Source organism: Cotesia typhae, unplaced genomic scaffold, assembly GCF_013202065.1.
Source record: "Cotesia typhae breed Kobodo isofemale line unplaced genomic scaffold, CoteBio_Ctyphae contig_5, whole genome shotgun sequence".
NCBI lineage: Eukaryota > Metazoa > Arthropoda > Insecta > Hymenoptera > Braconidae > Cotesia > Cotesia typhae.
In genome coordinates this window covers 9,079,909-9,101,040 of record NW_027423757.1, presented here as the reverse complement: position 1 = coordinate 9,101,040, position 21,132 = coordinate 9,079,909, and the positions used below count along the sequence as shown (strand labels likewise).

The following is a 21,132-nucleotide window of genomic DNA, read 5'->3' as shown; positions in this document are numbered from 1 at the left end:
ATAAAAAAGAATTATAATTTAAAAATGACGTTGTTTTAAGCTCTTTAATAATAACAATAGAACAGAAATCCAGAACTTTATGAAACAATAAATTGCAAACGTACCAATATTTAATTTCAGTAAACAGAAAAATCAACCTCTTAATTCCTCAAAAATGGCAAAAGTGATATTAAACGTAGATCAATATCTATAAAATTAATTGTCTTTAATAATTTTCTATACCATCACAGACCCTTTTTATTGTAAATTAAAAAGTTTCCTTGTAATTAACGAATTAATCCAGATATTCATCAAAGAGAACAACCAACTGGTGATTCAAAAGCCCGCGGCAAGACTAACTAGTGATATTGGTTTGTTTCTGATAAGGGTTTACTAGTCCTAGGTATATACTGTCTCTTGTATACAACTAAAATTACGAGCTCCGGGTAATGGATCCAGTGTAATCATTACTGCTTGTAATATAACTACGTGTATCTACTGATACTGATATTAGTCGGAAGATTATTTGAAATTCCTAATAAGTATTCATGCGCGGCCATTTCTATCGATCAATTTCTCATTACTTCTTATTAAACCGAGCCAACTTGCTTCTAAAATCTATAAATAGAGATCTTACCCCCAATCGATACAAACTAATTTGAATTTCTCATATACTCGCCTACTAACTACTGAGCTTTATAACTAATTAATTATTTCATAGACATTCGATACTGTAACCCTTTAATCTACCCAAACTACATCGTTTGTCTAATTATATTTTTCTCTACGAAAACACAAAAGATATTCAAAAATAGGAAACACATTAAATTAATAAATCTATCATCGTGAAAACCTCAATCCAGCTTTGTAAATTCACTACAAAAGACAATGAAAGAGTGATGCGGATGCAGTAGCAGTATTCTTTGTCCTCGATGGTACAAAAGAATGAGAATCAACCCGTGAAATAGAGCATTGAATACAAGAGCTATCTATCTGGCTATCAGCTATTTGCTCAATAGTGTATTGCTTGAAAACGAGGGATGATGGCACCCTTTTGTAAGTGAAAACTACTGCAACAAGATTTGTGTTGTGTCTATGTATAGCCATCGCCGTTCTTTCCCTTTTGTTTCGGTTTCTCTCTCCCAGGGCGTTCAAGCTTTTAGCTCCATGGTGTTAACTCAAAGAGCTTTTCACCTCAGGTTTCTTCTCGTGACATTTTATGTCGCTGCACATCAAGCTGCACCTGACCCATATTTTACCCATATTTAGTTAAAAATTCACAAAGGTAAGCTTCTGTTCTCTTAATCCACGTTTATTCCGGATTAATTCTATCTGGTGAAATTTAACTATAGAATGAAGGGTTTAAAAAAGCTCTGGATCTCAGAATTTAAACCGACAAATGCGGATTATCTTAGCAATATTTTTGTACATATAAGGACTTAAACGCTTACAAGATTTAGGAAAAATGTGTTGCCTTTTGTGGTTTTTAATTCGAGTCTATGAAATCAACAGGTTATAACTATCGTCTCGAAATCGGAAGTGGGTCGCCGTCGCCTTGGTTGTCGTCGTTCTTCGGGTACATTAAGCCGCTTAAGATCTCACTGAAGCAAGTCGAGAGAAAGAGAGAGAAAGAGAGTGCTAGGTGTGAGTGGATATTAATGTGCATTCATCCCTATAAAACCACGGGCATAAAAGAAACTACCACTAGTAACCAGCACTACTTATACTTATACTAATACTACTTTGCTTTTCTCTTACACTGCTACTGTGTGGCCTCAACTATTGCGATTTAGATTTCACTGCCAGTAACTGTAAAGCAAAAAATGTCTGGCAAAACCGAGTGGAAAAAGTTGTGAGGTACAAGAGCCTTGCTGGCAGTTATATTGTTATATATTTTATGTGATATTGCAGCGCTAAGATTGAGATTGAGTCAGTGAAAAATTACCGGCGTTGAAGAATAAGATAGCACGCATAAATACTCAACTGTGCTGTGTGTAAAATAGGACATGCTAGAAAAATTTTGAAAAATAAATAATCAAACACGATAAAAAACGTAAGAGATCGCCAAAGGTGCTGAGTACAGAACAAATAGATAAGCTTAACGAGACTTTTCTACTTGGTAGCTTCCGGCTTGGTTGAGCGTGCTATGCTTCAATCCGAGATTTCATTGCTCTTCATCACGCGAGCAACCTCTTTAGCATCTCAATGTACGAAGGAAAATCAGGTCAAATTATTAAGCGTTTATGTTTTTTAATTATCGGAGTTGTTGAAAAATTTATGCTTCATATTTATTTTCTGATCGAAATAGAAAATAGTTTGGATTTAGATGTCATAAGTTTCACTGCAGTTGTCCCTCGAAAGTAAGTTGAATGTGTTTCGAGTATAACCGTTGATTGCTTCCTTGACTTTGTCACTTTTTTTTTTATAGATGTAGGTATCAGTATGGAGGTATGGTATATAGACAAAATGTTTTTAACTTCAACAACGGAGTGTTACTCCACTCGACCACACGTTGAAAATTTACTGTTTAACTTCTATAACTTTCTTTACAATGTTTCATCTTACTTCTGTGATGAAGCACGTTCTGCAAGTTAGTTTCTTGATAAAAAGAAAAAAAAATAGAATGAAAGAAAAAGAAGTTTAAAATATTGTGATAAACACTTTCGATGAAAAACCATCTGAAATAAAACGAAAGAAAAAATTTATTAAGTAAGAGGATTGAAGAGATGATAAAAAAATGATGACTGATATCATTAATATTTTATAGAAAAAAAAAATGTGATTCAGAATCGCCAGAGCAGTTTTTAAAAGTTACAATTTGGAGTCTGTAGAGAGGAGATAAAAGTTTTGTATGATGGTTGATGGTGTAATTGAAAAATAGTGGGTAATAAAACTACATCCTAGCACGTAAGACATAAAAATAAAATTGATTCAATGTGCATTAAATTGATCAGTATCTAAATGTCTTTTTGAGCCTTGAAGTCACATAAAAAAGAGCGTTAGTTGTTGTTTCCGTAGTTGCTGTTGTCGTGTATGGAATTATGTGAAAATACACTAAAAGAATAGAAAAAAAAAAAGGTAAAGTAACGTAACAAGAAATAAATTTAGTCTATCGGCAGTGAATCCTAGCAAAGTGCCAGTGAGACATATTCAACATAGCTGATAACATTAGTCTGTGTGTGGATGGCAAGGGAAATCCATTTGCTCATGTACAAAATGGTTCTCCTAGCGATTACCAACGTGAATCGATGAAGGTGATCCTCCAAGGAAACTTTTTTATTTCTATTCCCTGATTCGTTTCTTTAGAGCCCATAAGCTCACACTGGAAAACGGATTCAACAGAACCGTTTCTGCACTCTCTACTTAATCACTTCTCCACGTATCCATTACAAAATGTCCTTTTCCATTTCCTTAAACTGTACAAACTAACTAACTCACTAACTAATGCCTGATATGTGAGCCATAGATTTGCTCATTCTGTCGAGAAGATATTATTCATGAATTACGACAATTTACACCACGATTCTACTGCTATCAACTGATTTTAATAGCACTTTCGCTGACTTTGGTATTAGTTTCAAATATATTAAATAGCTTTTTTCATTGATCTAATAACAACTATGGAAATATTAATTATTGCAAGCTACGGTACCAAGATATGGAGCTTAATAAGAACAGACATTATAAATTTCTTCTAATTCTCTTTTTAGCGAACCAGGTGCATAAGTAGGGCGTCTAATTAAGTGCAAATAAAATGGCAAACTTTTTCATAATACCATTTATAAAAAACATACTTTTTTTTATTCGTGAAAATGAACTATTGATCCAATTTCAGCAATAGCAATTTTTACTTGGGATAATCAAGGAAGATCATTAAAATAATTCTATTATTAAGTATAGGAAAGTAGTCTTCAATATTGAGATAAAGGAAATGAGGAGAAAAAATATTTCGTGGGTTTCATTGCACAATTGTGCCCCGTGGGAGTTATTTTATTCATTGAATTTATGCAGTAAAAAGACATTGTGGTCGTGAAGTAGTTTTTTTAATACCAGAACGAAGAAGTGGTTAAAATTTTACAACCAAGGGCCGCTCTGAATTGTTAAACAGTTCAAAAACTTAGTCTTTGTCTTGAAGATAGATGAATAAATTAATAATCGCTTCGTGTTAATTTATCAAACTTTTTTTTTTTAATAAACTTACTAATTACTTGATGTAATTGTTATTGCAAAATAAATTGAGTTTTAATTTTGATTTTAACAGACATTCTTATTAGCTCATTTTTTGCAATAAATATCTCATTTAATATTTTATAGTCATCACGATAATGATCTGTGGAGCATAAGACAAGAATATTAATAATCCTTCAGACCGTAATGAAAAAGAAGACAAGAGCCAATTTATGAGAGAACTCATAGACGTCGATGAACATTATTCGCCGGTCGGTATATAAAGTGCTTTACGAAAAGCGGATTCACGAGCACTAGTCTATAATCGTAAAGCGGAAAACCACCTAGTATTTTCCTCAGGAAGTTAATTTATCGCTAACTAAATTAAAGGACTTTTATTTCCCATAAAATAGAACGGCTAATTTTTATAGTTGCATTCATTTCTTACCAATCAAAAAAAAAGTTTACTGTAATTTCGAACGGAGTTTTTTTTAATTTATTATTTTTATTTCCTGCAGTGGTTTTAATTCAGATCTAATTTTTAATCAGCTGATGTTTAATTAAATTTATCTATTGTTACAGCACTCTCGACGTCATCGGGACTCGTTAATAACTCCAACTGAGTTAACTTCAACTACGACAAATAAGAGCTTCATCGAAAGTTTTCATGATAATTATGAAGTGTCTCCAACTTCTGTTTTCACCGAAGAAAAAACTGTCAAGCGTGGTAAGCACTCTTTTCTCTTTTTTTAGAACTCATAAATATATCTGGTTCTTTTTTAATTGAAATAAAATTTTCTGAACTACATTCTGTAGACAATATTTATTTTTTATTTATTTTCATTTTCGATGAAAAAAAATAAAGTTGCCCTTAGACTTTATTAACAATTATATTTTCTTATCATAAAATCAAGCAACAAAATTTTAATTAGAGTAACAAAAAAGTAATAAATTGAACTTATATTTGTCTGTCCAAAAAAAAGCTTTTCATAAAAATTTTTTCTATAATTGTATGGATTAATATAAAGATTAAATAATTTATTTTATTGAAAAAATGATCCTGCAAAGAAGAATCATTTTGTTTTATATTTTAAAGAACTAAACGGATATGATACAGAGCCTGCGTTGTATCTTTTAAAACTATATGGAGACCTCATTGTCCCTTTGGTGAGATAATGTGCGCCCTGAAAGGAAAAAAAATCGGGGTAGATATCGACTAGTCAGAGAAAAAAATTTATTAATAAATGATCTACTTAACATACCTTGCTACTAGAGTACGGAGTTAATTTAGTACCAGTCCATCCACTTCTGCATGGAGGATTACTTGAACATGAAGATGAAAATGAGGATTTCTTATAAGCTAAACACTCTATACCTTTAAATAGAAGAAATATGTTTTTAATAATGGACGTTATTTAAAATGTACATAAAAAAGTACTCAGATTCTGCTCAAGAATAAAATATAATTCCTTTTGTTCACGTTTTACTTACATACAAAAATAAAAATCGACAAAACAAAAATCAGAGCGAATCGAGCCATGGTAATTTGTAAAAATAATTGACACTTCTGAGTACAAATTGTATTTGCAGAAGCATATTTATAGTGACGGGTCCGTGCTTACGATGCAAATAGTCGGCGAGTGTTGACAAAATACGGAAGTTTATTCCTGGAATTTTCAGTGTGATACCCAATTTATAATCGCTTGGCTTGTTTGGACGAAAATAAGCGTTAATGTTTATTGTATGTTGTTTGAAAATACACTGGAATCTTTTCCGGTAGTATAAAATAAATATGATCATTGAATAAATAAAGCGACAACGAGGTGATTCACTATTAAAGTGTGCTGATAAAAAATTTAATTGATTGAAGAGAAAAAATCTAAAACCAAGAACATTTTGAAGAATTGGAATATCTTGACTCAAGCAGAAAAATTTTGAAGTAAAGTAAAATTTTATTGATCCATGAACAATTTCTTAGTTTAAAAAATTTTTACTTGATTCAAGATAGTCAAATTTTTCAAAATGATGCTCTTGGTTTCAGATTTTCTCTTTTGAATTAAGTTAATTTTTTTATCGGTGTGATACTTAACAATTGACGACTCAAAGGTCCATAACCTTTGGGTCTTCTAAATCTAGAATAGCGTAATGATATTAATCTGTATATTAAAAGTAAAATATTCAGAATTTATTTAAAGGATCGGTTGAGTAAGTTATGTAGATTAAATAATGCTACAGCGCTGATGGCTGTGATTCTATTTTGATTAAAAATAGGAGAAAAAGAAAACTGCTGATAGACTGCGGAATTATTTAAATAGAATATAATCGAATTAAACCATTATTGAAAAGCGAAAATTCGAGTGACATTTAAAGTTATGTCCACGGTAATCAATAACAATTGACATCGCATCCCAAATGATAGAATAAACAGAAACTTTCACTATTAATAAAGGTAGAAATTTAAAAAAAAAATTATTTCTGATGGATACAAAATTAAATTGTTAACAAATTTTAATTAATTTTCTTCATAACTTAATTTTATTTTTAATTAAACTCTTTGTTATTAGCTACTTTACTCAATTTTTTTAAATATTCTAGATAGAGTTTTTTTTACTGAAGTAAATAAAATAATTAAACAAAACATCATCTTTTTATGATTAGTCAAATATTTATTTTTTATTTATAAAAATTTTGAAAATTATATCTGATCATATTTATTCCCTTATTAAACAAAATGATTAGAAAATTAATTATTTTTAATCATATTAAATCAATTTTGTTTAATCAGGGTTATTACAGTTTCATTAATTAGATTGATATTTTTTAATTTTTAAAAGGATTTATTTCACCTGTTTTTAAATAAAAAAAAATTCCGAAATATGATGATAAAATATTGTATTTCTTTATTCAAACAATGAAATGTACATATTTCATTAATTAAAATAAAATTATAAAAGCTCTTAATGCAAAGTGATACTAAAATAATACAAATTAAATTTCAAACAATATCGTAAATAATAATATAATTTATTGTATTAATCATGATAATTATTATGCGTAAATGCATAACTTTCATAATGGCTATAATTTATCCGGCCAATCACAATGTTTCATAGGATTAATTAATTAGTGAAAAGCCTTAACAATCAATACAAATTGTAAATAATAAAAAACAACATTCAAATAATTTTATCGGTGATAAAGTCAACAATGGTATTACGCCATCTTCTTAAGCTTGACACAAAGCAATCGATTTTTTTCACACACTCTTTTGAATGAGGATTCCTTGCGAAGTCTTTGTCGCACCGACAACCTGGACGCAATCGATTGATGCATTGCTACAAATAAAAAATAAAAATTATGTGTCACACGTCTCATGCAGAGAGCAATATTTAATTATTATTAGTTCTCACTATGAAATTAGGGCCTTTCACGATGTCATAACACTGCGCTTCCTTGTAATTTCCACAAATACTGAGGTGCTGATTTTTATCGCAGATAAAGCTCTCTACATCTAGAATAAATCAACCAAGTAAAAATCAAAATTAATAAGTCGCTTTTTAAGTAATTGAAATTATACTTTTTTACATGATTTTAAACCAAAATCTTTTCAAGCAATTATAGACAATTAAATACCTACATGTTAATGTCAACACAGCTGACAAGAAAAAAAATACATATCGAGACATGTTTACCTGCGAAATTAAAGCTGCAAAAATATGTGCTGTGTATATAAAGACACTCGTATCAACATGTATATCAGAAAGTAAAAACTTTATGAGTGACTAAAATGCGGAACTTAATAATTCAAATTTAAATCTTATAATATTCGATATGATATAATTATATCTAAAACTAAAAAATTCTCTTCCTTTTTAAAATCTTTTATTTTTGTTTTTTATCATTTGGGGAAAAAATAATAAGATATATTATAACTGCAATGCATTTATTAATCAGTTGTGCACTTAATTGTACAAATTCTCAAAATTTAGGACCGTGGTTTACATTCTTGGACACATGTACCATCGGATTCTTTAAGGTACCCTTCTTTGCAGAAACAGCGGCATACACAAACCTACAGATAAGACACAAAATTAAAAATTCATATGTTTCTTTTGCTGTTCTACGAAAAATAAATATGAATACTTACTGCTATACAAGCTCCTGGTTGATTAGGCGACTCACAAGTTGGGACGCAAGCACTTCCGCAACTTTTCCACTCCGCATTTGGTTGGACCACAACCTCCGTCAGGATAGGCCATTGTTAAGCAAAACTATTTTTGCTGCTTAGATAAATCTTATTTTATTTTCATCATTTTTAAAAACAAACCTAGAATCAAAACAGTAAATAACACTAAAACCTTGGAAGACATGATGATTTGTATCTTAGAAGCAAACTATGATTTCAAAATTTTACTTTTAAACGCTTTTATATTTAATAATCGCTCGTATAGATTTTAATTGCTATGAACCTATGATAGAAAAAATCTTAAACGTCATATCTTTAATGAGATAAACAAGGCTGAGATGAAAATAAATAATAACAAGCTATAAATATAACAAAGCCATGAGCTGCACAGTGTTTATTCATTCAAATCCGATCTTATCCACTCTTACATAAGCGTGCATTAATTTGCTTATAAATTTTGTTAGTATTATGAAGGATATTAATTTTTATTAAAAAAATTAAGTTTGGAAATATTTAAAAAATGTTTGTTTATTATTATACTTTTTTTTTAAAGTGACTTTCAATTTATTTAAAATTTTTGTGTAATTTGAAAATTTTCTTAGTTATACTTTCTACCAAATTTTTATTTAGTTGATTTTTCAATTACCTGAGTTTCACATCTCCACAAATAATTCCAATCTTACTCGGTCTCGCTTGCTCTCTTTGCCAACAATAAAATTAATGTCATTCTACTCACCCAAGGGGATTCCGTATGGTTATCGTCGAATATCAGAACCACAAAGAAATTATAGACTATAAAAAAAATTTCTTACATTGATAGGAATGAATAATAATGATTGTTTCCAAAATTATTAAATTTTCATGACTAAAAAAATTAAAAATAAATAAAAATACTATTTTTAGAAATTAACATTAATTTTTTATAGTAAATTGTACACCGAAAGGACAAAAAAGATTGCTCCAGATATTATTAAAATTATTATGACTATTTGTATTAAAACGCACATTTTAAAAAAATATCTGTCAGAAATATGTCATTTTTATTTAACACTAAATCGATGTTCTTTTATTATCCAAATATCATTTAATTAATGAGTAGTTTTACGTAAATTTTTCGTTTCAGTAGTTTTGTTTTCTTTTAACTATTACTATTACCTTTTAACAATAACTTTAGAATAATTGATTGCACCCAACATTTAAGGTAGTCACTATCTTTAGATTTTAGCGATTGTAATGGAAAATAACAGTTTCGTTTACTTAGTCATTATAGTTAATTACCAGACCGACAATATATATTTAATAAAATGCTTAGAAATAATTACAAATTTATCTTCTTCTAAAAATCTAAATAAAATATCATTAAATATGTTATCAAATATAGAGCAATTATACTTTTTTTGTCAATTGTTCTTGAACTATCAATTTTTTAATACGATAACTCATTGCGATTTGATTACTCTTATCTATTTAAGTAGACTTGCATCAGTTATGCGACTAAATTTTTATTTTAGTGAAAATATATAAGTTGTTTGAATATAACAGTTGTTATATTCAAATATAAATACAGTTCTATAAACTCTTTAAATCAATTTCAAAATGGCTCGATCTCTGTTGATCAACATTTTTCTTTTGACATTTATTGTCGCATGTAAGTTTATTATTATAATTATTAATATTATTTTTTTTTCTACTACTATAATTTAAAATTAATCAAAATGACATTTCAAAGGTGTTTATGCCGATGAATGCCGTAACAAGTGCGGACAAAACGAAACTTGTAATTCATGCGGTAATCAGTGTGAGCTAAATTGCTCAGATATACATAAAAATATTTGTCCACTCGTAAGTATAATTTACTATCTCTACGAATATTAATTTTTATCAATCAAATTTACAATTTTTTCGTAGTTTTTTTATTTTATCAATTTTTTTAAATCATCCATAAATTATAATAATTTCTTGTAGATCTGCAACTCGGCAGCATGTGCCTGTGACCCGGAATACGCACGAGACAATTTAACTGGCAAATGCATTCACAAACTCCAGTGCCCACAGTACAAATGATTGTTCTTATAATGGCTTATAAAATATGTTATAAAAATATTATTCACCAGATATTATTTTATTAGATATTAAATTCTTGATGAAGTTATGTCATTTTTTTTTTTTTTTTTTTTTAAATAAAAACTTTCCTCCTGCAATTAATTGTTAGCGTCAGGTTATTATTTCTATCGATTATTCCTAATACATTGCCATAACTTATTATTTATTGATTATCCTTATCAATTTGTGTAACTTGCATACGTTATGCAACTGAATTTTCTTCCTATCAAAAATATATAAAGTTGCTTCTACGTAAAATTTTTTCTAACAGTTTTACGAATTCTATGAATAACTTTCAAGATGTCTCGATTTTTGTTAATCAAAATTTATCTCTTGACATTTATTGTCGCTTGTAAGTACAGTTTTGTAAATTTAAATTTTAAATTATCAAAATTATAAAAAAATTTTGATTTTGAAGGTGTTTATGCCAATGATTGCCCGACTGAATGCGGAGAAAATGAAATTTGTGATTCATGCGGTAGTCAGTGCGAACTCAAATGTTCAAATCCTCATCCGCATGTTTGCTCTTTTGTAAATATAACTTACTTACTTTTTTTTGCATAATTGCGAAATTCGGCAAAAGTAAAATTTGAACATTTTGAACTTTTGTGTAGATCTGTCTCCCACCAGCTTGCGCTTGCAGCAAAGATTTTGCAAGAGATGAGAAAATTAACAAGTGCGTTCCCAAAAACTCGTGTCTTCAGTAAAAAAGGAAATTTATCAATAAAAAATTTAATATTTATTCCCAGCACTGATTCTTTAACAAAAAATTTCAATCAATAAGCAAATATTTATTGAATTATAAATAAAATAAAATTATTATCAACATTTTTGAATATTTAATCTTGTTTTTTTTAAAACTCCAACTAAACTGTAAAAACAATATGACTAACAAGTCGATAACAAATACGGGGAAAAAGTCTTATCTCTCTTCATTTATAAACTAATATTTATATATTTGCCATCTATAAGGCAAATTTGAGTGAATAATATCTCAGTATCTGTCTGCTTTTTCAAAAGTAAGATTGTAAGAGCACGAAACTCTTATTTGGTTGTTTTAGTAATTGAGACTTGAAAATTTGAACCAAACATGTCTCGACTTTTGTTGCTCAACATTTTTATAGTGGCTTCTTTCGTTATTCGTAAGTAGTTAGTAAGTCTTCAGTAATGTATTTAATTTTTTTTAATTTCAATTAAATTTTATCTTAATTGATAAAAATAGTGAAAGTTGTCGAAGGAAAGGCTTCCTGTGAGACTGTAAAATGTGCTGGACCAGCATACACATGTAAAGTTTGCCCAGGTTGTGATCAACAATGTGGTAAACCTAAACGATACTGTAAATTGGTAAGTTATAAAAACAATAAATACAAGCTTGAAAAGTAAATAAAACATTGAAATTATTTTTCGTTTTTCTGCAGGATTGTGAGCACATACAACCAGGATGTAGTTGCAGTGAAGGGTATTGCAGGAATTCACAGGGCGAATGTAAGCTGGAAAAAAATTATCCTCACCGTAGCTAAATAAATTAACGTTTTTCATGATCGAATTTTGTTAACAATCATTTTTATTGTAAATAAAAGTTATAATAAAGTATAAAAAAATATATATCATACTTTTGATTTTATCGTTTTTTAAATTACTTGTTGAAAATAAAAATTATCAGTTATATGTAGATTGTTAAAATTAATCTCTTAACAATTATAGTCGCTTGGAAATTTATTTTTGTAAATTTTAAATCTTTCGATTTTAAATTATCGGAATTATAAATAAATTTTGATTTTGAAGGTGTTTATGCCACTGATTGCCCGACTGAATGCGGAGAAAATAAAAACTTGTAATTCATGCGGTAGTCAATGTGAACTTAAATGTTTAAATCCTCATCCGCATGTTTGCTCTTTTGTAAATATAACTTACTTACTTTTTTTTGTATAATTACGGAATTCGGTAAAAGTAAAATTTGAACATTTTGAACTTTTGTGTAGATCTGCCTCCCACCAGCTTGCGCTTGCAGCAAAGATTTTGCAAGAGATGAGAAAACTAACAAGTGCGTTCCCAAAGACTCGTGTCTTCAGTAAAAAAGGGAATTTATCAATAAAAAATTTAATATTTATTCCCAGCACTGATTTTTTAACAAAAAATTTCAATCAATAAGCAAATATTTATTGAATTATAAATAAAATAAAATTATTATCAACATTTTTGAATATTCAATCTTGTTTTTTTTAAAACTCCCGCTAAACTGTAAAAAAATTAACAATATGACCAACATGTCGATAACTAATACAGAGAAATAGTCTTATCGCTCGTGATTTATAAACTAATATTTATATATATGCTATTTTTACCGCAAATTTGGGTATATAATATCTCAGTGTGGATTTTCTTTTTCAAAAGTAAGATTGCAAGAGTACGGAAGTCTTATCTGATTTTTCTGGCAATAAGGAATTGAAATTTTGAAACGAACATGTCTCGACTTTTATTATTCAACATTTTCATAATTGCTTCTTTCTTCATTTGTAAGTACATTCAATAAGTCTCACATCTTACATTTCATTATTTTTATTTTGATAAAATTTGATCCAAATTCTATAAAATAGTGAAAGTTGCCGAAGGAGCTACTTGTGATACTGAATGTGTTGCACCAGCATATGAATGTAAAAGTTGTCCAGAATGTGATATACCATGTGGTAAAGCTTACGCAGACTGTAGTTCGGTAAGTTATGTAAACAATTAATGTAAGTTTGAAAAGTAGATAAAACATTGAAATTGTTTTTCATTTTTTTTTTTTTTTAAGAATTGTGGGCCTCCAGGATGTGGTTGCAGTGACGGGTACTGCAGAAATCCAGATGGCGATTGTGTGCAGGAAGAAAATTGACCTTCTCGTAGCTAAATAAATTAACGTTTTTCGATACAATTTTGTCGACAAACATGTTTATTGCAAATAAAAGTTATAATAATTTATAAAAAAATTTATACAATACTTTCAATTCAATCATCTTTCAAATTGCTTGAAAAAAACAAAAATTGTCAGTCATATGCAGACTCAACTTATTTGAAAATGTGAAAAATAAATAAATTTTTAATTTTGAACTGTTAAATAAATTTACCTGGTTTTATTTGAAATTTTTGTACGTATTTATAAAGTGAAATTGATGTAAAATGAGTAATGACATTATATTCAAAGATTCTTTCATTTATAATGATTGTTAATTTCAAAAAATTAAGTGTGATTATTAGAACTTACCGAATTGGTAAAAACGTTGAAATTAATAAATTTTTTATAACCGCTTCTCATCATACAAAAGAAAAATAACTATATTAATATAAAATTGAGTTTGCTTTGTCACCTACTAATTTTCAATTAACATTTTCCGTATTAAGCAATAATATTAATGCTTCGATTCGACACTGCAAACTTTGCATTGTTAATAAAATATTATCGCTGTATTATTTTTCATTTGATAATGTTTACAAAATGAATAATTAAAAGTGTAACTTTCATTTTATAGCATCAACTCTTCAATGCTATAAATCGTTGATTTCGCGCTCGTAATTGCGAGTCCGCTTTATAATTACAAATACGTCAAAATAATAATAGAATTCAGATAAAAATATATTACTGTAGATAAAAAAGTGCAGTCGTAACTTTTAAATATGATTCATAAAGTTGAAATTGCAAGAATTAGTGTTACTTTAAATTTTTAATCTCGGATTGTCTAAATTAATAAATTAATGAAATCGCATCAAATTGTATATTTGTTGTTTACTAATTTTTATTTTTCTTCGAATATTCAACTAACTTTTGGAAATAAAAGCAAAATTATTACTGGGAATAAAAATCGTCTGAATAACAGAAATCCATTGACATTTTTTTACTCTAAGCCGCTTACTAACATTCGAAAAAACGGTACCGGATTTAAGCGTAAAATCAAGCGAAGGTTACCTTCAAAAAAACCGAAAAATGGCATCCTTGGAAGACGTCACTTGAATTTATTTCACAATTTCGACTTGAAGAAATATCGTGATAAAAATTTTTCACCTGATTTTTTAAACGAAAAAAATTTTTATGACACACATGCAAAATTGAATAAAGATTTTACTAGAGAAACAAGCAATGAACTATATAATGGTTCAATTGAAAATTCTGATGAAGCTTCAACGGAAGAATATGATGAAAGTTTGATGAAAGATTTTGATGAAATATTGTCAAAAGGATCTGAAAAAAAATTAAGAAAAAAATTACGTGAATCAAATGAAGAATCATACCGAAATTTAGATGAAGCAAGAAAAGTATTTGATGAATTTGACAACAACTCAAAGAAGTTAATGGACAGAAAATTCAGTGGACGATCAAACAATGCGATTTTTAAAAAACTCGACAAACTAAAAGGATTAGACAATCCAAAAATGACTTCTGAAGTTCAAAGACGTTGTTTGCTCCTTGGTACCATGATGCTTTTAAATTATTACAACGATGACGAGGAAGAAGAAGAGTATCCAAAAAAAAAACGTCCAAAACCATCGGAGCCACCGAGCACAACAGAACCAATGGATGAACAAGCGTTATCAGACCAACCTATAACAGAAGTTCCAAGCTTATCAGAACCAGTGGCTGGATCAAACGAAGCTATAACAGAAAATCTTACTGAACAAGATTTAATTCCGTCAAAACGTAAACGACATAAGAACTCAGAAGAGTTTTATGATGAAGTTGACGATGATCTAATTGCTATGTTCGATGAATATGATTAGAGATGAACTTGTTTTATTATCATGAATCTGTCAATTAGAACAGCCGAACTTCTGAATAACAGTTTAAGTGATAGTTGGATTTACTAAATTAATTTTTTTGAGATTAATTTCATCATGAAAATAAAAAATGACATGTATAAATAACAACAAATACTTTTACGACAATACTGTATTTTTTAAGTCATAACCAATAAGAAAATTACCTACATATAGTTAAAGCAGTACCTGTAATGATATTTAATAATAAAAAAAAAAAAAAAAAAACTGTCTTTAAATAAACTTAATCGGAGAATAAATTATTATTCAATTATTAAGTATCATTATAATAATTATCTGTACATCTTTTCTATAATTTCCGTCTATTATCCATCTAGTAATTTTTATATTCATATATTTTTATTTTTGATCGATTACACGGCGCCTATAGAAGTTAAAAAAAGATTCAGTATATAAGTACCTCACAATAGATGATAACCCACAGTTTTGAATAACTGAGACATAAATAAATACACTATGTTACGATTTTCACATTTTTTTGAAGTTTTACTCATCGCTTCTTTTTTCATCCGTAAGTAATTTTTTTCTATTTATAATTTTAACGAGTTTTTGTTAATTTAAATTTGTCTTTGGAGATGTTTATGCGGAAGAATGCAGTGAACCATGTAGTGTCAATGAAGAATGCTCACAATGCGGTGCTGAATGCGAGCTTAGTTGTTCAGATACTGGACCAAAAATCTGTCCAGCAGTAAGTTTTATATTTTCTATTGTTATTGTTTTACAAGCAAATCAATATATTTATTTATAATTGAATTTAAATTATTATTTTATTAACTTATTGGCACTAAATATTATAATTTCACTTTCAAAAATTACAACAACAATGATAATAATAATATTCTCTAACTTTAAAGGTTTGTCTTCCTGCAGCTTGTATTTGCCAGAAAGGATTTGTAAGAGATAAATCTTTCGACTCGTGTGTCCGCCCAGATGAATGTTTTTACGATATTTAGATATATAAATTAGATTCAATCCACTAAGTATTGTACAAAATAAATTTCAGCAAAATTAAATTGCAATTTCTCATCATTAATATTTTTTTTTTTAATATTGTTATTATTAATATTACATTTTACAGTGAATAAAATTATGAATATTAAACAGCGTGCGAACAAGATATTACTTAATTAGATTATTTAACAATTTAGGTACATACGTATGGTGTATGCTTTAACTCAATGATGGGTCTCTCGTCTCTCAAACCCTAGACAAACGAAAACGACGATGAGAAACCCACAGATTTCCTCTGGTTTATACAGTGAATTCCAGTGCGGTAGAAACCCATAATTACCTATGCCAAATAAATATTTTTAGAGCAAGCAAAACCTTCAGACTAAATAAAAACATCGGTTGAATACTTCAATTAACATGTGTTGAATAATTCAATTAAGTCACCGTAATATTATCATAAAATAAAATAATCCAAGAAAAGTTATAATTGCTACAATGACTTTTATTTATTTTACAATAATTTTACTATTCACTAACAATTTTCTGGCTCTATACATTTGCCGCTCTTGTCATCTCTGATGTAACCGGCATTGCAACCACACTCTCCAGGACGACAATCCTAAAAATAGTTTATAACTAATAATAATGAACAATTATTTAGTTTTAAACGCAATTCTTACAGCTGTACAAGCCATCGGTCCTGAGTCGCTACATTTTGTGTCACACGATCCACAAGAATAGTATCTCTCATTTTCGCCACATTCTTGAGTCTTTGTAGTATCTGAAAGTTTTTCAGTTATTAACTATTTATTATTATTATTATTTTTTTTTTTTTTTTTTTTTTTTTTAACAGAATATTACTCACAAATGACAAAAGCAATAACGAAAATATAAATTAACGCTTGTGTCATTCTATATTTTATTTACACAAATAAAACTTGTTTGTATACCTCTGCAATTACTCAACTGATAGCTAGACAAACTACACGCGACTTTTATACGTCAGAGGATTAAATAAAAATAGATATTTAATCGCTTTTCAAGAATTGTCAGTTATGAAAACTAAAAAAAATTAACAATAGTAATTATGTTCTATAATTAAAGCTTAAATTTTGAGTAATAACGTACACATATCTACACAATATGATCTTTTATTAATTACAAAGAAACTTTTCCGAATTATTTTTTAAAGTTAAAAAAAAAATTTATTTACTCGATTTTATTTTAAAGAAACTTATTAAAAAAAAAAGGAAACTATTTTATTAATTGTATGATTATAAAAATAGTTCAGCCATGGTTATGATTAATGATACACTTAATTTAAAGGCAGTTGTAACTGTATAGTAATGATAAATAACGAGGAAACTTTTTATTAGGTAAGTTTGATTGTAATGAATCATTATTATCTGCGTTTTTTTTCCTCTGTAAACAATTAGTTGGTAAGGTATGAACAACACCATTATCGTACTTAATCATGTGTGATAGGTGATATCAAAGAATAATGAACAATAAATAATAAGGATGTGCGCCAGTTACTGCAATAAACAACGCGCAATCTCTTCGATCTTTTATTTATCGGTATCTGTCACGAACGCGTGCAAAGAATAATTCCACGCCATTGTCAAGTGCTTCATATTTTTGATCTTAAAATTTTTATTCTTTCGTCAATAATTATTTTTTTTTTTAATTTATTTCATCATCCAGAATCAAATTAATAATTACGAAAATTTAAATAATAAAATGAATATTTTTTATTACAAAAATTATATTGCATCATCACCAATTAAAATAAAAAAAACATTTACCCAAGCGTTGGAGATTTTTTTGTAAATATTATTACAAGTGATAAATTTTGAAAATATTTGAAGTGACGAATCTTTTTTTAAATCTTAATGTTTAAATATTTTAAATACTCCATATTAATAGTAGGATCATTTCTTCGAATGCACTGAACAGTTATTGTGTGAAACACATTTCTCAGTGTGATCATCTCTGTAAAGACCTTTTTTGCACACGCAAGTCGGAGGAGCACAAATCTAAAAACAAAATTAAGTAATCCTTAAAATATTTTAAACTTTTACGTACTGATTATAATCTAGAGTTTACCCTGGGACATGGTTTGGCGGGCCATTCTGAACATTTAATTTCACAATGGTTTCCACAAGGATTGCACATCTCAGGTGCGGCACATTTTCTATCGCAAGTTCTCTTTCTGGCGCCTTAAAAGTCAGAATAAATTATAACTATAAAACATTGAAGTTTGAATTATGTAAAACAAAACTAACAAAAAACAAAATCTTATCAACTCACAGATTTCAACTATTGACATTGAAGCGATTAAGAATATTGATGCTAACAAAAATCGCGACATGGTCGATCTATTAATTACTTCGATTTCTTATGTGTCTATTTTTAACGATGATAGTTTCTTTCCTTCTTGAACAAATAAATTTATTTTTGCCGCTGACTTGGAAAAATGACATGTATACATGAACAATACAACGTTTGAAGAATTTTTTTTTTTAAGCTGCTGACTTCAAATAGGTGAAATATTTTTTTGTTAAAAGTTCTGAATAATATATCTCTGCAATGCTTGTGTAGATACCAATCCAAAGCCTGTATTTATTTTCAATATATAGTAAATATTTACTGATCATATTCCCTCACAGTATTTTAATAACAAATTTGTCGATCAATAAAAACTCGCTTTATAAATTTTAAATATAAAAAAACTATAATTAAAGTTGCCAGCATTTTTAAATTTTCCACTTCGGTTGGAAAAAGAAAAAAAAGTTATTTAAATTATTTTCAGTTATAACATAGTTTATTTTGTATAATAATAATGAGACTAGCTCATATTAACTGTAACATAAATTTAATAATTACAATTTTCATTTATCCTGAAGAACAATTTTCTTTGAGGACACACTTGTTAGTTGATTTATCTCTCATAAAGTTTTCTTTGCACTGGCAACCGGGAGGATTACAAATCTGTGAAACAAAAAAATATTCACACTAATTTATGAACATTTTTATGAATAATTAAACGTACCCTTGTACAAGGTTTTTGGTGCTCATCCGAGCAAAATTTCTCACAATGATTACCACAGGGATTACAGAAGGCATTTTTACCGCAGTTTTTACGACAGCTTTGACCAGCTTCGACATCTTTAAATTCAAAAAATGAGTTATTATAATTATTAATTCAAATCTAATATCAAAATTTTTTAATTACTTACAAACGCCGATTAAGGAAAATATAAAAAATATTTTCACCAATAAAAACCGCGACATTGCGTAAGTAGAATTATTTTGCATTCGCTAATGTTAAATTAACGATAATTTGAAGTTATTTCTGTCTATATACCTTTTTTACTATCAGTTCATACACAAACTTAAAAATAATTATTCTCATAGTTGTAAGTTATAATTATAATTGCTATTTCTACGTCACACCATACGCATACATACGTCAACTCGGAAAATTTATTATGATTCACATTTTCATGATCCTTATTATTACCATCGTATAATTTATGTCACACGGAAAAATTATTTTCCTCAAGTAATTAGAGTACTTTTTTGTGTGACAATTTAATATTAATGCATGATGATATAATACCAAGAATAGTTACCGCGTGGCAGATTAAATTACATTTTTTAATTATCGTAGTTTTGTATTTTTAATCAAAATTAATAATGAATTTGATTTATCCTTTGAGACAGATAATATTTTTGAAAATATTAAACAAAGTTTTTTATTTTTGTCATTAAAATTTTTTTTTATTTCACTAGAATAAATACAGAATTTTTAAATTATTATTCTAACTGTAATAATAATGAAATATTAAATTAGAGAAGGCGAAATTTTTGAAAATAAATAACATTTAATTTTTTTTTCGTAACGGAAATTTTAAAAATTTATTTATTTTATATAAATCTTAAGAAACAATTATTAAAATAGCTGTAAACAAAAACTATATCCCAACATAAAATTGAGATGAAATATATGTGAAGCCAATTTATTCGTAATATTATTAAATTCTAGTTTCATATAAATACAACATTGTATTATTGCTTGGTAGATGATTACTTAGGTTCGAAAGGGCATTGTGATGGGGGCACACACTTTCGGTCGTCGTTTCTAACGTACCCCTTTACACAACCACATTCAGGTGGACGACAGTCCTAGAAAATTATCAATATGTAAAATTTAATACCAATCAATTTATATTTTTACTATTATAAATTTTTAAAATTAATGAAACTCACCATGGTACATATCACATCTCTGTTTTTACAAGTACCATCACAGGCTCCACATCCTTTGAGTTCTTCATTTGGCCCACACTTCGAAGTTCCAGGACAATTTTTTTCCCAAATACAGACCCCATTATTCCTTACGTAACCGCGCTTACAACCGCAAGATCCTTCTCTACACGACTAAAATTTATCAAAAATATTAAATAGTATCAATAATAAATTAATAAAAATAAAAATTATGTGATTATCAATTTACTTGCACACAACTGACTTGAACTCCACACTTACTGTCGCATGCACCGCATCTGTACCACTCTTCATTTTGGCCATTACACTTTGGGCTTGTGTTTGCATTGACACCTAAAAAAATTCTACAAATTTAATATCCAAGGAATTATCCAATAAATATTCGAATAATTTATAGTTAATTTCTTACAAACAACCAGAGCAGCTACAAGGACAACGCTGATGAATAAAAAGTGAGCCATAGTTATTCCTAACTTGAAAAGGCTTATACGAACTTGTGAATAGGTCTGATAGAACAACTCAAGTTTTAAAGTCTTATATACCATTTTCTTCCAAGTAAACAAATTGTTAGCAGCTTTATTTATGTAAAGATAAGACTGTTATTGACATTAGCTAAAATTAACCACAGAGTTGTCCTCCATATTGAG

The 21,132-nt window shown here is 28.3% G+C and overlaps 11 protein-coding genes and 1 long non-coding RNA gene across 19 annotated transcripts in view; 6 read left to right on the top strand and 6 right to left on the bottom strand.

Moving 5' to 3' along the window:
- The window catches only part of Fstl5 (follistatin-like 5), a 197,697-nt gene that overhangs the window by 142,432 nt on the left and 34,133 nt on the right, over positions 1-21,132 (top strand). For all 8 annotated transcript variants that reach the window (XM_074249112.1, XM_074249118.1, XM_074249113.1 and 5 more), the window contains one exon: positions 4,729-4,873. In XM_074249112.1, coding sequence (XP_074105213.1) covers positions 4,729-4,873 — 145 coding nt within the window. The remainder of the gene's footprint in view (positions 1-4,728; positions 4,874-21,132) is intronic.
- LOC141531361 (uncharacterized) lies at positions 4,955-5,793 on the bottom strand. Its single transcript, XR_012479912.1, has 3 exons — positions 5,638-5,793; positions 5,409-5,521; positions 4,955-5,330 (listed from the first exon to the last, which is right to left on the bottom strand). It is a non-coding gene; the product is annotated as an uncharacterized LOC141531361 (long non-coding RNA).
- Positions 7,155-7,870, bottom strand: LOC141530733 (uncharacterized). The gene is made up of 3 exons (XM_074248025.1): positions 7,784-7,870; positions 7,557-7,657; positions 7,155-7,481 (listed from the first exon to the last, which is right to left on the bottom strand). Exons 1-3 carry the CDS (start codon positions 7,830-7,832, stop codon positions 7,323-7,325), a joined length of 309 nt encoding a protein of 102 aa, XP_074104126.1. The 5' UTR covers positions 7,833-7,870; the 3' UTR covers positions 7,155-7,322.
- On the top strand, positions 9,825-10,484 carry LOC141530735 (serine protease inhibitor 1-like). The gene is made up of 3 exons (XM_074248027.1): positions 9,825-9,980; positions 10,062-10,174; positions 10,298-10,484. The coding sequence occupies exons 1-3, from the start codon at positions 9,929-9,931 to the stop codon at positions 10,394-10,396; spliced, it is 264 nt and encodes an 87-aa protein (XP_074104128.1). The 5' UTR covers positions 9,825-9,928; the 3' UTR covers positions 10,397-10,484.
- Positions 10,618-11,273, top strand: LOC141530736 (chymotrypsin inhibitor-like). The gene is made up of 3 exons (XM_074248028.1): positions 10,618-10,787; positions 10,854-10,966; positions 11,050-11,273. Exons 1-3 carry the CDS (start codon positions 10,736-10,738, stop codon positions 11,140-11,142), a joined length of 258 nt encoding a protein of 85 aa, XP_074104129.1. The 5' UTR covers positions 10,618-10,735; the 3' UTR covers positions 11,143-11,273.
- LOC141530734 (uncharacterized) lies at positions 11,391-12,047 on the top strand. The gene is made up of 3 exons (XM_074248026.1): positions 11,391-11,577; positions 11,658-11,779; positions 11,854-12,047. The coding sequence occupies exons 1-3, from the start codon at positions 11,526-11,528 to the stop codon at positions 11,953-11,955; spliced, it is 276 nt and encodes a 91-aa protein (XP_074104127.1). The 5' UTR covers positions 11,391-11,525; the 3' UTR covers positions 11,956-12,047.
- LOC141530737 (uncharacterized) lies at positions 12,179-13,530 on the top strand. Its single transcript, XM_074248029.1, has 4 exons — positions 12,179-12,334; positions 12,418-12,951; positions 13,033-13,148; positions 13,230-13,530. The coding sequence occupies exons 2-4, from the start codon at positions 12,900-12,902 to the stop codon at positions 13,308-13,310; spliced, it is 249 nt and encodes an 82-aa protein (XP_074104130.1). The 5' UTR covers positions 12,179-12,334; positions 12,418-12,899; the 3' UTR covers positions 13,311-13,530.
- Positions 15,585-16,240, top strand: LOC141531360 (chymotrypsin inhibitor Ani s 6-like). Its single transcript, XM_074249132.1, has 3 exons — positions 15,585-15,755; positions 15,820-15,932; positions 16,099-16,240. The coding sequence occupies exons 1-3, from the start codon at positions 15,701-15,703 to the stop codon at positions 16,195-16,197; spliced, it is 267 nt and encodes an 88-aa protein (XP_074105233.1). The 5' UTR covers positions 15,585-15,700; the 3' UTR covers positions 16,198-16,240.
- On the bottom strand, positions 16,405-17,217 carry LOC141531357 (cysteine-rich venom protein 6-like). The gene is made up of 4 exons (XM_074249129.1): positions 17,061-17,217; positions 16,876-16,976; positions 16,733-16,814; positions 16,405-16,535 (listed from the first exon to the last, which is right to left on the bottom strand). The coding sequence occupies exons 1-4, from the start codon at positions 17,104-17,106 to the stop codon at positions 16,420-16,422; spliced, it is 345 nt and encodes a 114-aa protein (XP_074105230.1). The 5' UTR covers positions 17,107-17,217; the 3' UTR covers positions 16,405-16,419.
- Positions 17,457-18,945, bottom strand: LOC141531359 (uncharacterized). Its single transcript, XM_074249131.1, has 3 exons — positions 18,506-18,945; positions 18,302-18,414; positions 17,457-18,231 (listed from the first exon to the last, which is right to left on the bottom strand). Exons 1-3 carry the CDS (start codon positions 18,564-18,566, stop codon positions 18,127-18,129), a joined length of 279 nt encoding a protein of 92 aa, XP_074105232.1. The 5' UTR covers positions 18,567-18,945; the 3' UTR covers positions 17,457-18,126.
- On the bottom strand, positions 18,416-19,778 carry LOC141531358 (chymotrypsin/elastase isoinhibitors 2 to 5-like). Its single transcript, XM_074249130.1, has 3 exons — positions 19,435-19,778; positions 19,248-19,363; positions 18,416-19,186 (listed from the first exon to the last, which is right to left on the bottom strand). Exons 1-3 carry the CDS (start codon positions 19,511-19,513, stop codon positions 19,091-19,093), a joined length of 291 nt encoding a protein of 96 aa, XP_074105231.1. The 5' UTR covers positions 19,514-19,778; the 3' UTR covers positions 18,416-19,090.
- LOC141531355 (serine protease inhibitor swm-1-like) lies at positions 20,202-21,052 on the bottom strand. The gene is made up of 4 exons (XM_074249127.1): positions 20,895-21,052; positions 20,715-20,818; positions 20,468-20,638; positions 20,202-20,383 (listed from the first exon to the last, which is right to left on the bottom strand). The coding sequence occupies exons 1-4, from the start codon at positions 21,028-21,030 to the stop codon at positions 20,285-20,287; spliced, it is 510 nt and encodes a 169-aa protein (XP_074105228.1). The 5' UTR covers positions 21,031-21,052; the 3' UTR covers positions 20,202-20,284.

What these genes read in the sequence shown, in the direction of transcription:
- LOC141531355 (XM_074249127.1), bottom strand. Translation starts at nt 21,030, where the DNA reads ATGGTATATAAGACTTTAAAACTTGAGTTGTTCTATCAGACCTATTCA. An exon ending in TTCAAGTCAGTTGTGTGCAA is followed by an intron (nt 20,639 to 20,714) that starts GTAAATTGATAA and finishes GATAAATTTTAG; the next exon opens with TCGTGTAGAGAAGGATCTTG. An exon ending in GAGATGTGATATGTACCATG is followed by an intron (nt 20,384 to 20,467) that starts GTGAGTTTCATT and finishes ATAATTTTCTAG; the next exon opens with GACTGTCGTCCACCTGAATG.
- LOC141531359 (XM_074249131.1), bottom strand. Translation starts at nt 18,566, where the DNA reads ATGTCGCGATTTTTGTTAGCATCAATATTCTTAATCGCTTCAATGTCA. An exon ending in AATGTCAATAGTTGAAATCT is followed by an intron (nt 18,415 to 18,505) that starts GTGAGTTGATAA and finishes CTGACTTTTAAG; the next exon opens with GCGCCAGAAAGAGAACTTGC. An exon ending in CCGCCAAACCATGTCCCAGG is followed by an intron (nt 18,232 to 18,301) that starts GTAAACTCTAGA and finishes TTTTGTTTTTAG; the next exon opens with ATTTGTGCTCCTCCGACTTG.
- LOC141530736 (XM_074248028.1), top strand. Translation starts at nt 10,736, where the DNA reads ATGTCTCGATTTTTGTTAATCAAAATTTATCTCTTGACATTTATTGTC. An exon ending in CTTGACATTTATTGTCGCTT is followed by an intron (nt 10,788 to 10,853) that starts GTAAGTACAGTT and finishes TTGATTTTGAAG; the next exon opens with GTGTTTATGCCAATGATTGC. An exon ending in ATCCGCATGTTTGCTCTTTT is followed by an intron (nt 10,967 to 11,049) that starts GTAAATATAACT and finishes ACTTTTGTGTAG; the next exon opens with ATCTGTCTCCCACCAGCTTG.
- LOC141530735 (XM_074248027.1), top strand. Translation starts at nt 9,929, where the DNA reads ATGGCTCGATCTCTGTTGATCAACATTTTTCTTTTGACATTTATTGTC. An exon ending in TTTGACATTTATTGTCGCAT is followed by an intron (nt 9,981 to 10,061) that starts GTAAGTTTATTA and finishes GACATTTCAAAG; the next exon opens with GTGTTTATGCCGATGAATGC. An exon ending in ATAAAAATATTTGTCCACTC is followed by an intron (nt 10,175 to 10,297) that starts GTAAGTATAATT and finishes AATTTCTTGTAG; the next exon opens with ATCTGCAACTCGGCAGCATG.
- LOC141531358 (XM_074249130.1), bottom strand. Translation starts at nt 19,513, where the DNA reads ATGCAAAATAATTCTACTTACGCAATGTCGCGGTTTTTATTGGTGAAA. An exon ending in ATTTTCCTTAATCGGCGTTT is followed by an intron (nt 19,364 to 19,434) that starts GTAAGTAATTAA and finishes TTGAATTTAAAG; the next exon opens with ATGTCGAAGCTGGTCAAAGC. An exon ending in ACCAAAAACCTTGTACAAGG is followed by an intron (nt 19,187 to 19,247) that starts GTACGTTTAATT and finishes TTTGTTTCACAG; the next exon opens with ATTTGTAATCCTCCCGGTTG.
- LOC141530734 (XM_074248026.1), top strand. Translation starts at nt 11,526, where the DNA reads ATGTCTCGACTTTTGTTGCTCAACATTTTTATAGTGGCTTCTTTCGTT. An exon ending in AGTGGCTTCTTTCGTTATTC is followed by an intron (nt 11,578 to 11,657) that starts GTAAGTAGTTAG and finishes TGATAAAAATAG; the next exon opens with TGAAAGTTGTCGAAGGAAAG. An exon ending in CTAAACGATACTGTAAATTG is followed by an intron (nt 11,780 to 11,853) that starts GTAAGTTATAAA and finishes GTTTTTCTGCAG; the next exon opens with GATTGTGAGCACATACAACC.
- LOC141531357 (XM_074249129.1), bottom strand. Translation starts at nt 17,106, where the DNA reads ATGACACAAGCGTTAATTTATATTTTCGTTATTGCTTTTGTCATTT. An exon ending in CGTTATTGCTTTTGTCATTT is followed by an intron (nt 16,977 to 17,060) that starts GTGAGTAATATT and finishes AAAAACTTTCAG; the next exon opens with ATACTACAAAGACTCAAGAA. An exon ending in GACCGATGGCTTGTACAGCT is followed by an intron (nt 16,815 to 16,875) that starts GTAAGAATTGCG and finishes AACTATTTTTAG; the next exon opens with GATTGTCGTCCTGGAGAGTG.
- LOC141530733 (XM_074248025.1), bottom strand. Translation starts at nt 7,832, where the DNA reads ATGTCTCGATATGTATTTTTTTTCTTGTCAGCTGTGTTGACATTAACA. An exon ending in AGCTGTGTTGACATTAACAT is followed by an intron (nt 7,658 to 7,783) that starts GTAGGTATTTAA and finishes GATTTATTCTAG; the next exon opens with ATGTAGAGAGCTTTATCTGC. An exon ending in TGAAAGGCCCTAATTTCATA is followed by an intron (nt 7,482 to 7,556) that starts GTGAGAACTAAT and finishes TTTTATTTGTAG; the next exon opens with CAATGCATCAATCGATTGCG.
- LOC141531360 (XM_074249132.1), top strand. Translation starts at nt 15,701, where the DNA reads ATGTTACGATTTTCACATTTTTTTGAAGTTTTACTCATCGCTTCTTTT. An exon ending in CATCGCTTCTTTTTTCATCC is followed by an intron (nt 15,756 to 15,819) that starts GTAAGTAATTTT and finishes TTGTCTTTGGAG; the next exon opens with ATGTTTATGCGGAAGAATGC. An exon ending in GACCAAAAATCTGTCCAGCA is followed by an intron (nt 15,933 to 16,098) that starts GTAAGTTTTATA and finishes CTAACTTTAAAG; the next exon opens with GTTTGTCTTCCTGCAGCTTG.
- LOC141530737 (XM_074248029.1), top strand. Translation starts at nt 12,900, where the DNA reads ATGTCTCGACTTTTATTATTCAACATTTTCATAATTGCTTCTTTCTTC. An exon ending in AATTGCTTCTTTCTTCATTT is followed by an intron (nt 12,952 to 13,032) that starts GTAAGTACATTC and finishes TCTATAAAATAG; the next exon opens with TGAAAGTTGCCGAAGGAGCT. An exon ending in CTTACGCAGACTGTAGTTCG is followed by an intron (nt 13,149 to 13,229) that starts GTAAGTTATGTA and finishes TTTTTTTTTAAG; the next exon opens with AATTGTGGGCCTCCAGGATG.